Source organism: Podarcis filfolensis (assembly GCF_964270895.1).
Source record: "Podarcis filfolensis genome assembly, chromosome: 3".
NCBI classification, from domain to species: Eukaryota; Metazoa; Chordata; class Lepidosauria; order Squamata; family Lacertidae; genus Podarcis; species Podarcis filfolensis.
In genome coordinates this window covers 121,507,077-121,519,998 of record NC_139606.1, presented here as the reverse complement: position 1 = coordinate 121,519,998, position 12,922 = coordinate 121,507,077, and the positions used below count along the sequence as shown (strand labels likewise).

The window sequence follows — 12,922 nt, the reverse complement described above, 5'->3', positions numbered from 1 at the left end:
GCTCGCTCCGGGGACCCCGGCCAAGCCCGCGCCCGGCAACCGGGGGGGGGGGCTCTGCCCACCGGGGCGGGCCCGAGGTTTTGGATCGCAGGGGCCGCCTGTCGGAGCAACCGTCTCACGCAGCATCCCGTCCTCGCCCAATAACCCCGCGCAAGCTGCGCCTGCAGATAGACTGCCTCTGGACCTGGAGGCTCCATTAGGACAGAAGAGGAGCCCAGCTGCTGGATCCGGCCCAATCTCTGCATATTGTCCAGCTTCCTCGCAGTGACCAACCAGAAGCCCCCCAGGGAAAGTCGACAGGAGGATTCAAGGACAAGGCCACTTCCACTCTCCAGTGGTTTCCAGCACAGCCATCAATAGCCCTCTCCTCCACCATTACTGAGTGCTCCCTGGAAGGACAGATCCTGAAGCTGAGGCTCCAGTTCTTTGGCCACCTCATGAGAAGAGAAGACTCCCTGGAAAAGACCCTGATGTTGGGAAAGATGGAGGGCACAAGGAGACGGGGACGACAGAGGACGAGATGGTGGGAGAGTGTTCTCGAAGCTACCAGCGTGAGTCTGACCAATCTGCGGGAGGCAGTGGAAGACAGGAGGGCCTGGCGTGCTCTGGTCCAGGGGGTCACGAAGAGGCGGACACGACTAAATGACTAAACAACAACTGCCATTACTTTGTCCAGTCCTCTTTTAGAGCCATCCCAACTGGTGGCCATCCCTGCCTCTTGCAGGAACATGCTCCATAGTTTAACCATGTTCCATGTGAATAAGCGTTTTCTTCTATCTGTTCTGAGTCTTCCAACATTCACTGGATGTCTGCAGGTTCTGGTGTCATGAGGGAGGAAAGCTTTCCTTCATCAATTTTTCCCACGCCATGCATAATTCTATAAACCTCTGCGTCGCGTCTTACTTGCCGTTTCTCTAGACTGAAAACTCCCAAACCCTGCAGCCTTCCTTCACAGGGGAACCACTGTCTCCATTCCCTTGATCATTTCGGTGGCCCTTTTCTAGACTTTGTCCAGCTCTACAATATCCTCTTTGAGGTGAGGCGACCAGAACTGCACACAATATTCCAAATGCAATAGCACCATAGATGTCTATAATGGCATGATATTGGCAGTTTAATTTTCAATTCCTTTCCAAACGATCCCTAGCCTGGGATTTGCTTTTTCATGACTGCCACACACTGGGCTCCAGGTTCCCCCAGGACCATCCTGCTGTCCCACTCTCTGGCTTCCTCACAGAACCTGTGGCAGCCATGCGCCCATGCCCCAAATTAGGGGAGTTCTCTGTTCCTTGCGGAGCTCCCATTCCCCACCCCCTGGGTCTCCCCACACTTTTCTCTTGACCACTAATAGCTGCTTATTTATAATTGAAATTAGATACAATAGTGAATAATCATTATAAGCACAGCTTCCTTGCTCTGTATTTGGAGCTTGGTGAGCAGAAATTAGCAAGTGGGCACGGGCACCTCTTCCCTTGAGCGGGGGCAGCTGAGGTTGGATTCTGCTGGGCTGAAAGCTGCCTTCTGCTTCTGGCATCCTCTTCTGCCACCGTGATTTACGGAGGAACTTTTGAGAAAACACGCCTCCCTCCATGCTGGAGCTCTAACTGGTTTGCACATATATCAGTCGCAGCAGCAGCCCTTCTCCGAGGGATGCTATGATTGACAGCAGAGCCAGACCAGAGTCGGGGATGCAGATCCTCTGGAATGCCACCAGGGGGCTGGAGCCGCTCTCTGATTGGCTCCCCAGCAAGCCAGAGGGGGCGGAGCCACCACTTTGGGAGGGAAAATAAAAGGAGCAGTTTCTCATAAGGGAAAGTGCAAATAATAATAATAATTATTATTATTATTATTATTATTATTATTATTAATCATTAATACCCCTTCCATCTGGCTGGATTCCCCCTCTGGGCAGCTTCCAGCACATATAAAGCCATAGTAAAACATCAGCCATGAAAAGCGAAGCTTCCCCAAAGAGGGCCTCAAAGTGAGACAGGGCTCCTTTGGAGAGATAGAAGCAGAAAGAGGGATCCGGAGAGGCCTGGACTGAGGGAGAAGTGGCTCTGGATGGAGCCTCTCTGAGGAGAATCTGGTCTCTGGCCAGAGGAAGAGCCGGTGGAGCCTCTGGGGAAGGCAGGCAGGCAGGCAGACGGATGGACAGACAGGCGGCACATGGGGGGCTGAGTCTGGGGCAGGAGAGGGAGAAGCTGTGGGAAGACCCTCTGAACTGGGGTCTCTTTCCCATCAGGAGGGGAGTGGTCTTACCGAAGGAGAAGGGGACCCCAAGGTCGGTGATCTTATTTGGAAACACCTCGGCAGTGGCATTGCTAAGAAAGCCAGGAGAACTAGGTGGGTTGCCTTGTGCCTGTCCTCTGAGTGTGGTGTACTGAATTTACAGAACAAGAGACTATCGGAGAGGAACTCATTTACAGTCTTTTAAAGGGATTTCATATATTAAAAATACCCATTCTTTTCCTCTATTGCCCTGAACAGATGACTTGTCTTTAAAAATACCGCTGTCTTTTAAAAAGTGCTTTTAAAGATGAGCCCTGGGCACTTTCAAGGTCAAGGATCACTTTCTTTACATTCCTATTGTGTCTTTTGACTCACAGGTCCCCAAGGCAGCTCACACAGCTGCAGACATGCAGCTACACAGAAGAAGCCCACAGACTATCAGAACCACCCTGTACAACACAGCCTGCTCTGCAGTTTGGTCTGCTCTGGCAACACTTTAACTGTAGAGGTCATCCACATTCCCACCACCGGTGCCTCTGAACTGGTGCAGCACCACTCCGGTTATCTGATGGGAATCTGTAGCTACCAAAGCTGTGGCTCTGCTGAAGGCACTGTGCTTTGGCAGGCAAAGCCCATGGCCTCCTGGAAATGATCACGCCAGATCTCAGGGATTGGGCCCTCCTCCTCTACTGCCATGACAGAAGGGTTCCTCTGCCTTTCATGCTCCCTACTGATCTTGCTCTCGATTGACTCACAGGCTTGCAGGTCCGGTGGCAAATTTCTGTTAGGTCAGCTTCCAGAAAGGCCGGTAGATTCCGAACTTAAAAATGGAAAGCGTAATGCTGGTGGTCAACAAAAGAGATTTAAAGACAGTCTCAAGGCAAATTTTTATTTTTAATGTAGTATAACCACCGACAATTGGGAAACACTGGCCTGCGAGTGCTCCAATTGGAGAACAGCCTTTACCATGGACAAAGGTACCATGGACTTTGAAGACACTCAAACTCAGGACGCAAGGGAGAAATGTGCTAAGAGGAAGGCACGCTTGGCAAATCCACACTGTGATCAACTCCTGCCCGGAAACCAATGTCCCCACTGTGGAAGGACACGTGGATCCAGAACTGGCCTCCACAGTCACTTACGGACTCACTGTTAAGACGGTGTTCATGGAAGACAATCTTACTCGGCTACGAGGGATCGCCAGAGAAGAAGAAGAAGATCTGTAAGTGTCAGCAACACAATGCACTGTTCTGCTTCTCTGAATTGGAGCAATGGCATCCAGCTCATCAATGTTGTCACATGTGTGTGACGCCATACGGAGCACCAGTGCTCTGGGTTCATCGGCGCAGTCATGCCACAGATCCAGCCCTCCAGCGCAACCCTGCTGGTGAGCACAGTGTGCCTTCTCCTCTGGACGGAAAGGTGCTCTGGGCTCGTCAGCAGGGCTGCGCCAAAGGGCTGCATCTCTGGCATGGCACAATGCTGGTGACAAGTCCAGAGTGTCTTTCTGTCCAAAGGGAAGGCACACTGTGCTCATCTGCAGAGTCGCACTTGAGGGCTGAAACTCGGGCACTCTGGCACGACCCGGCTGATGAGCCTAGAGTGCCAGTGCTCTGTAAGGTGTCACACGCATGTCATGCACGTGTGACATCATCAGTCAGTCATGCATTGTGGCAACATCTGTCTCACACTGGCAGAAGAAAGTATCTATGTGTCCTTTCGTCATTACAACTTGGTTAACACCGTTTATTTGTTCTCATTAATTTGGTCTCATTCCCCTCTAGGGAATGGGCTTTCCAGCTGGGTATTGTGATTCTGGTAACTTCTATGTTTCAGAAAACGGGGTTTCTTTGCCTTATTATGATGCTGGGAGCCTAGTATGGCTTGTCTAATGGACCTGGTTGCAGCGTTGTCAAAGGGTGGCTCTCTCTGCTCTCTGCTCACTGTCCCCCCCCCCACAGAATCATAATTTAATTTTGATGACAGCTTTCCTAGCAATGTTGACAGTGGTCTTGAACTATTTTTAAGGCAGGCAATCTGTTAAAATAAATAATAATTTATGCAGCAGACCAGAGAGCTGAGGTGGTTGTGTGCGGTATCATGAGTGTGCAAGGAGGATAACCGTAGCCCCGTGATGCACTGAGGAGCTGGAGGTGTGCCATAGGAATCCCCGAGAGGAATGCTAATCAGAATTTAAGCTTAAGGAATAAAAAGGAAATAACTGCTTGGGGCACTTTGGGGCATCATATTGACTGGGCCGGGCAGCTGGTGCCAGAGACGAGCTTATGGGGCAGGGAACAGGGCTGGGGAATGCAGCCTCCGCAGAGGAAAAGGGTGAGGCTCAGGAAGGTGTCTCAAAGATAGTATGGCAGCACTGAAATGTTAGATGTTGATTCTGACGCCAGGGCACCACCTCCTGGGTCATAGACCACACTGCAGTTCCATTTTCAATTAATGCCCCTGGGATTAACAGGGAAACGATGGCTAGAGGGGATGTTCTAGTCTCCTAGCCAGTCCTTTTTCCCCTTTCTTGCCACCCACATGGCACCCAAGTCCCTCACTGGTGTGATGCTTTGGGCCTTGCAGTCAGACACCATTCCTTCTGGGCAGTGAGGTGGCCAGACTGCCCAGCGTCTGGTGACTTAGAGGCAGGTGCAAATGGGAGTTCAGGGGGTGGTTTGGTTTATCTCCATTAGAGCTTTCTAGACTGGGCATTGCCAGTGTGCGCCCAGCGGCTGAGCTCATGGCATGCTCGCCTTGCCTTGCTGTCGTCCGAGAGTCAGGGAACGCCCCACATTCCTCGCCATCCAGGAGAAGGCGGCAGTTCATACACACAAGAGTTTTGAATGTGGGCTGTGCAGATCTTTGTCAACCAGTCAGCAGTGGGCTAGAGAGTCAGTAAGAATAATCTCAGGGATTCAGTTGCTAATATCAGTCCTGTTTGTCGTGATGTCTTTCGAAGAAACAGTGACTTTTGTAGTCCGTTTCCCAACACTCGTTCAGTAGGAAGTAGCATGCATGCAAAGAAGGGAAGGCCCACACCCGGCCTACCCAGATGCCTAGCAAGTTCAGCTCATTTTAATCTGCTTGAAGTATTTTAGAATCAAGTGATGAATGCAGCGAGAGTGACGGAGGGAGAGCCTGAAGCTCTGCATTGGATTACTCGCTCGCTTTCCACAGAAGATTTTTTCTCCTGGCTGGTACCTTGGACAGCGAATGGCTTGGCTGCTTTTCAGGCCTGGGCGGCCTGTGGAAGGTCCTGGCTGGTGAGCCCCAAGTTGGATTACTCAGAGGTGCTGCTCTTTCAGTTGCACCAGCAGAGGATTAAAAGGAAGCGGACCCTCTCAAGGCTCAGCCTCCCAGCTGGAAGAGGGGCCTGGATTGCAATGGGGACTTGCCCCTTCAGGCACTGAATGCTCTCCTCCCTCTTTCTGGGGACCACCCAGGCCAACAGCAACAGCATTCAGTCTGACCTCAGGACTCTCAGTGTGGGACGGCTCAGCCTAGAATCATGGAAAGAACCCCAAGGGTCATCTAGTCCAACCTCCCGCACTGCAGGAATCTCAACTAAAACATCCAAGACAGATGGCTAGCCAACCTCTGCTTAGAAACCTCCAAGGAAGGAGAGTCCATCACCTCTAAGGGCATCTGTTCCACTGCTGAGCAGCTCTTACTGTCATAAAGTTCTTCCTGATGTCTACTTGGAATCTCCTTTCATGTAACTTGAAGCCATGGGTTCGAGTCTGCTTCATCTGGTGCAGACTGTGCCTTGTGAAGCTGTCAACAGCTGATGCCCAGCAGATCTCCAGGTCTGCCTCCAGTACAAAGGTGTTTGCATGCCCTGTAGAGACCACAAATGTTTTAGGTGGTTGTCCCCCAGCTATGGAGATTTCTGCCCTTCATCCAGCTACCCGTCGCCTTGGAGCTCTGCTTGTGTGCCTCATGGCGGGGTGAGGATGCTGGGCTGGACGGGGCCCTCTTTGGTCTCATCTGGCAGGGCACCCAGAATGCTAAAACGTGGGTCTTAGATGCTGGCTGGCAAGACCTCTTATGCAGCAGCTGTTCTTGGGTGTCCCCCCTCTGTAAGCCTCTCCCCTTCGCAGTACCTTGAACCCATGAAAGCAGGGGCCTCCCTCTTCCTTTTCCCACTCAGGGACACCAGTGCAGAGCGCCCCTCTCCCGAGGCTGTGCCAGCCTCCCCCTGCCCACCCGCAGTGTATCTGCCAACCCCAACCCCATGGCTGTTGAAGAGAGAGCTCATAGTCCTCAGTGGCACATTGAATCCTAGTGTGGTGGTTGCGGCTTATGCATTTTTTCTTATTCTTAGCCACTCTGTGTGCTGTCCCTTTTTAGCAGAAAATATTCCAAGTTCAGGCGTCTCTCCCGTTACGTGCATTTGACTTGCACACAACCGCATATATGCACGGCACTGGCAAATAATAGATTGATTTAAACTGCGGATAGGGCAGAAACTGCCCAAAATAAGCAGGGAACATCTCTGCAAGCCCCTTCAGAGGCTGCACAAATGACCCACTGGGCCTCATCTTTTTCTAATCCTACCCTGCGGGCCCCGGAGTGTGCCTTGTTGGTGCCTCAGAAGTCCTGGGCTGAGAAGTCAGGTCCCCTGGGGAAGGGCAAGAGGACGAGCGTTTGGGGGTCGGAGCCTGATGTTGGGGTGCCCAAGGAGTGTGAGAGATAGAAGCCGAGAAAGTCACCTCTCTCAAACATCTTGTTTCCGTGCAACTTCCACCTTTTCTAGACAACTCTTTGCTGGGGTCTACTGAAAACCACCCAGCTGCCCCGCTCAGGCTGTGAAAGCTGGCAGGCTGTCCTAGTTTGCAGAAGACAGTCCTCTGCTTGAAGGCCTATGGCAGGGGTCAGCAACCTTTTTCAGCCAGGGGCCAGTCCACCGTCCCTCAGACCTTGTGGGGGGCCGGACTATATTTTGAAAAAAAGGACGCATTCTACTAATGTAAAAACACGCTGATTCCTGGACCGTCTGTGGGCCGGATTGAGAAGGCAATCGGGCTGGATCCGGCCCCCGGGCCTTAGGTTGCCTACCCCTGGCCTATGGGGCACAGATCCTGGGCAGCAGATCAAGGTGTGTGTAAAGCTGGCATGAGGCTGCATCTCACTGCCACCAAACCCTACTTTTGCGGCTACAAAGCACAACTCTGGCTACTGTCACTATAATCTCAGTCCATGTTGCGTAAGCCACCCTGGGAAGATACAGAATGGCAGGATACCACCTTCCTAAATCTGTGCTAGGAGAAACACAGGCAGGGCCCCGGGGTGCCTAGAATGGAGCAGGGGGGTCATTTGCTGTGCAGGGGGGCTGAGCACTGAGGCAGCAGGGGAATAAGACCTTCTTTGTTCTCCCAGGACCATTAAACCCTTAAAGCGCTTCTCACATCTTTTATCATATTGACTTATTTCCCAGTTGAGAGGGAGTCCTCTCTGGATTTCTTTTTTGGTGGGGGTGGGGGGGAGACACAGTTGTGTGGCTTATATGGGATTGTTTTGATTTCTAAGTGACAATCAAATCAAATGGCTTCCAGGTGACTTTCTGGGGAGCCAAAGATGCATCTGAAACATGTTTCTCATCCTTCCTTCTCCCTCCCCACTCCATGTGGGGTGTAATTTGAACCTGTGCTTTTTGCCCAGTGGCACACGCAGACCTGGGGGTCCTTCACAGGACCTCTGACCTTGTCCCAAGAGTGCTAGACTGGGGGGGGGGGCTGTCTTAAAAGAAAAAATAGTAACTAAGAGCCATCAGTGAAATAAATTGTAGCTATAATAAACAAGATGCGGGTACCGTCTTGCCGCTACACCCAGATTTAGTGTTTGGAGTTGGCACTACATCCAGGCCTGGCAAGATTATGCCTGAAAAGCAGGCACAAATCTCTCGTTAAAAGACACATTCCCAAACGCAACCCGTATTTGAATTAAGCATGGAATCAGAGTTGGAAGGAACCTCAAGGGCAGCGTTAAAAACTCACAGATATATCAGTGAGGCGCCGGGGAACCGTCGCCAAAATGGAATGCCTAGTTGCCATTTGGTTGGCTCTAAAGTTGTATTTTTCAGTACGATTTTTTGGTTCCTGAAATTCATTCAGATTGTGCAGATAAAATATCACGGTTAGATTTCTACAGGATGTGTTGCTTGTGTGTGAAAACGGGCAAGATCCAAGGATCCGCAGGCAGGCACCTCCAGATGGAGACACCAGGCACCTGGGCATCTTGGCACCTGGGTATCTTCACTTGGTCACAAGTGGCCAACTGGCAGATTTCAAACGCTGTCCAAGGATCATGCAGGAATATCAACCGCATATAGGTAACGAAATAACACAGAACTCTGTAGAAATTGGGTATTCTTTTGATGTCAGCTGGGTAAGGGCAAATTGTCAGAAGTAGATCCTGCTTTTGACAGGCGTTTTACCAGCAGTAGCGGCCGGTTCCCATAAAAAAGGCGCGTTGCCTCCTTCTGGGTGTGCAAAGGCAGCCTTCCCACAGCCAGCGATTCTCAGGCTCCACAGCCGTGCGAAGCATGTGGCCTGGTGGATCCCCTGACCCTTTTGCGAGAGTGGACTTCTCTGCTAGGAGAGACCCCCGGGGGGGCCTGCCTGTGCCCCTGGCCTCCCAGCAAGAGCCTCCCTGCCGCTCCCACGAACGCTCGGAGCACGAGGGCGACAAAAAGCACATGACGGCAGACAGGCTCCGGGGCTTTTTCGCTTTTCCTTTTTGCACAAAACAGAACATTTATTCAAGTGTTCTCCAGCACAAGTACATCAGCAAAGGAGCCTTTCCTTCTCCCGAGTGTCCTGGGCACAAATGGAATAAAAAACAAAAACGCAAAGGATGGGATGGAGGCGGAACGGACAGACTTTCTAACATCTGCGGCACCATGGACCTTTTAATTATTTTTATAAAACAGCTATGTCACGAGCAATACTTACACAGAGATACAACAGCCTGCCCGGCGGGGGTGGAGAGCTGGGCCTCCCACCCCCCCCACCCCACTTTCCACCCCTGGCATAGCAGAACCATACTCTGAAATGTACATTATTTATTTGTCAATAAATATAGAAGCAACCCTAAAAAAAAGAGAGAGAGGCAGGGGGAAAGCGGCAGAAAGGATGGCGCATCCCAAAATCATCCTAGCAAAGAAAAGTAAAGTGGGGGGGGTGTTGCTGGGTGCAGGGGGGGGGGGCGGGGAGGCGGTCAGCGGCATGGAATGTCGGGAAGGCGGCAGCGACGGCTGGAGAGCAGGGAACGTGGCCGAGCTCTTCCCAGGATCTTGACAAGATTTATTTCTTCAGCATGAATACATGATTTCCCACAAACAGTAAAAGCGTCTCAGCTACTTCAATGCCTAGGCTAAAACACATGAAATCTTTCCTTAAAGGTTTCAAGTACAAAGTTAAAATGCCTTTTTTTCTTTTTTTTAATAATAATATATAAGAGTAAAATAATAGAGCTCTTTTAAAACTCCACTACAAGAAAACAAAAAAAACAGTCATTGTCCAGACAGCAGACTTAAGTTAACAATAGAGATTTGTGATAAAAGAGGGATATTTTTTTAGCACCTTAGTTGCCCCCATTTCCTTCTGTGGTTGACAAAGGAATTCAGGCAAGTGGGGGGGGGGGCAGTCCGGTTGCTCCGCTTTTCAGTCTAGGGCTGTGCAACCTGGCGGGAGGGGGGGCCTCTTTATCGCAAGAGGAGACCAGAGTCAAGCCGGTCCCTAAAGCCACCCCCCATCCTCCCCCCCTGTCTTCCTCTCGCCCCCCCGGGGGGAAGCAGGTGGATTCTGTAGCAGACAGCAAAACAGATCCAAGACAATACAGCGGGACGCCTTTGGGGGGGGAGTTGGGGGGCTGAAAAGACAAAACAGACAGGAGGTTTTCCCGAGAGGTCACTTCCAGTTTGGGGAGGGGTCGGGGGGGGGGAGTTCCATGAAGCTGGGCTGCTCAGAAAGAGGGTCTGCCAGGCAGACCTAAGGGAGGGGGCAGCAATTAGGGAATCCAGCTATTAGCTGCTGAATTTGGGAATGGTGGCCAGCCCACCCCCCCACCCCACTGAGCCAACAGTCGCTGGAAGGAAGGCTCTGTGGGGAGGGGCCGCTGCCCCCTCCCCACCTTCGATTCTCCGCCAAGATAAGCTTCCCTGGTCAGGGGCTGGGAGCGCTCCATGGGCTCCCTTTGGCCCGGGTGCGAAGCCCCCCCAAAGGGACAGGTCATGGCCGGGAGGGGGCCCCAGGCGTCCCGCATAGCACCAAAGAAGTTAGACTAAAATGAGCCCCAAGGCGGCCCCCTCCTTCCCTCTCTGATCCCCCTTGTGGCCAATGGGTGGGGGCCCTTGAAGTGCCGCCCGCCCGGGGGGCTGGAGAGAAGGAGATGCCCACCTGCCAGGGAGGCGGCTGGGAGCGCATCCTGCCAGACAGCCCCCTCCAGTGCCCCCCCTCGGCTTCCCCATTGGGTCCTGAGCGAGACCCCAGCACCTTTCACAGTTTGAGGGGAAGGGAGAGGAGGCCCCCGCCTGCCTGCCTGCTCCCCGGTTAGCACCGAGACCAGAGAGCACCCTGCCAGCTGCAACTGCTTCACCCGCTGGGGGGGGAGAAGTGGGGGGGCAGCAGTCTCCCGCAGACCTGGTCCCCCCTGCTCCTGAGCGTTGCCTCAGCACCAAGCCGCTGCCTCCGAGAGCACCATGAACGCAGGGAAGACGGCCGGGGGGGAGGCAGAGGCAGAGGCAGGGGGCAGCGGGGGACCCCCAACCCGGCTCCCTGTTAGCACCAAGGGCTTTGGGCCCTGCTGGGAGCCCTCCCCACAAGCGGAAGGGAGAAGCAGCCTCCCAGGCCGCGCCCCGAGGGGCGTCGGGGGGGGGGCAAGCTGGCCGCTCTCTGCACCCCCCTGCCCCAAAGGACTAAAGTGCACACAATTGCCAAGGGAGGCAGAGCCCAGGAACCCCGCCGCCCTCTGCGCAAGGACCCTGGGAGGAGCTGCCCCTCAACCCTGTATTTGGAGGGTGGGGGGCCTTGCAAAGGGTGGGTTGGGGGGGCAGCCGGGGGGAGGGGGACGGGTGGCACAGCCGGAGCCTGTTCAAGCAAAACAGGAGCCCTGCCGTTCACATCAGCCGCGGGTGGAAGGGGGCAGCAGCGGCACAGACCCCCCCAAACACCCCCCACGCTTGCGTAGGAATGGGAGGGGTGGGCACCAAAGGGCACCCCCTTTATCTACCTCCCTCCCCTCACGGACCCCCCCCCCCACTGCTGAGCCTGCGGTTCCAGGGGCAGAAACGGAGGAAAGAAAGACCTCGGCTGAGTTGAGCGCCAGGTCTGCCTGCTGGGGAGGACACCCAGGGGCCCCCCCTTGTGAGAAAGCACCAGTTTACGTGGGGGCCACTATTTGGGACAGTGCGGAGGGTGGGTGGGTGGGGCCCCTGGCCTGAGGGTCGCCTTTTGCGGGGGGGAAAGCATTATTGCATGACACCCAGGGCAGAGAGCGGCACCCGCCCTTGCTGGCCAGCCTGCCCTCCCTTTCTGAGAAGCCCCCCCGGGGGCCAGCACACGGAGCCCCCCCTTAAGCTGCCACGGGTGCGCCCTCTCCCTTGATGTAGAAGCACCATTTTGAAAGTCAGTTGTACAGCAGTAACAGTACCTTTTTTTATATATATATAGACATTTCTCTCACGTAACTCTCACATATATATAAACTGTAAACAAGAGGTAAGAGCGGCTGTAGGAGCTGGACTGGTCAAGGTCTCCGGCCTGGTAGGCACCCAAATACTGTGGGGAAGGGGGGGCAGGGTGGGAGGGGGCAGGGAGAGAGGGGCGGGCAGCTTCCGGGCCTGCGCCCCCACCCTCCGCCGCAGGAATGGCGCTGGTAGACGCGAGGAGCCCCCCCCCGGCACCTCCCTTTGTGCTCCTCGACTGAGCAGGGGCGAAGCTGTCGCCCCAAGGCCCGCTCAGCTCTGGGCTCTCCTCCTCCGTTGCGGAGGCTGGCAGGGGGGCACACGCCCGTGGGCGCCCGGACAGCCGGGCTCTGTGCCCGAGGCTCAGCCGAGGAGAGGCGGAAACCCAACGGACGAGGCGAAGCCGTCCAGAAAGAGCAGGAAATTGAAGGATCACCAACAGAAAAGGGGGGCCGATCGGTTGGTCTGGGGCGGTTTGACCCGGGGAGAGGATGGGCGGGTGGTAGACCCTCCCGTGGGTGGGGGGGCCCGTCCTCTCCCTCCCTCCCTCCCTCCCTCTTGCCCACCAGCCACCACCTCCTCCTCCTCTCTGGTGCCCCTTCTCTTCTGTTCGGGGGGGGGTTGTGTTTGAGACGCCTCCTCCTCTTCCTCCTCTTCTGCTTTGCCAGTTCCGAGGGCGGGTGTCTCTTTAGACGCAGGCAAAGTACTCCTTCAGGGGGGCAAAGAGGTGGCGGATCACTGGCACACTCCAGGAGCGACCCAGGAGTCTCTGCCTCGCCAGGCGGCTCATGTTCGAGACGTCGGTGTAGTGGACCGGGAAGCCAAAGACCCTGCGGGGAAAGAAGGGGGGGCAGTCAGCACCCAGCGTGGCAGCAGGCCCCGGGGGCATAGCTGTCAACTTTTCCCTTTTCTCGCAAGGAACCCTATTCGGAATAAGGGGATTTCCCTTAAAAAAAGGGAACCATTGAAAGCTATGCCCATGTTCAGGGAGCCAGGACTACA

At 54.2% G+C, this 12,922-nt stretch overlaps 1 protein-coding gene across 3 annotated transcripts in view; it reads right to left on the bottom strand.

Moving 5' to 3' along the window:
- Nucleotides 1-9,127: 9,127 nt before the first annotated feature.
- DNMT3A (DNA methyltransferase 3 alpha) overlaps nt 9,128-12,922 on the bottom strand; it is a 90,682-nt gene continuing 86,887 nt past the window's right edge. For all 3 annotated transcript variants that reach the window (XM_083605038.1, XM_083605040.1, XM_083605039.1), the window contains one exon: nt 9,128-12,750. In XM_083605038.1, coding sequence (XP_083461164.1) covers nt 12,609-12,750 — 142 coding nt within the window. In that variant the 3' untranslated portion in view covers nt 9,128-12,608. The remainder of the gene's footprint in view (nt 12,751-12,922) is intronic.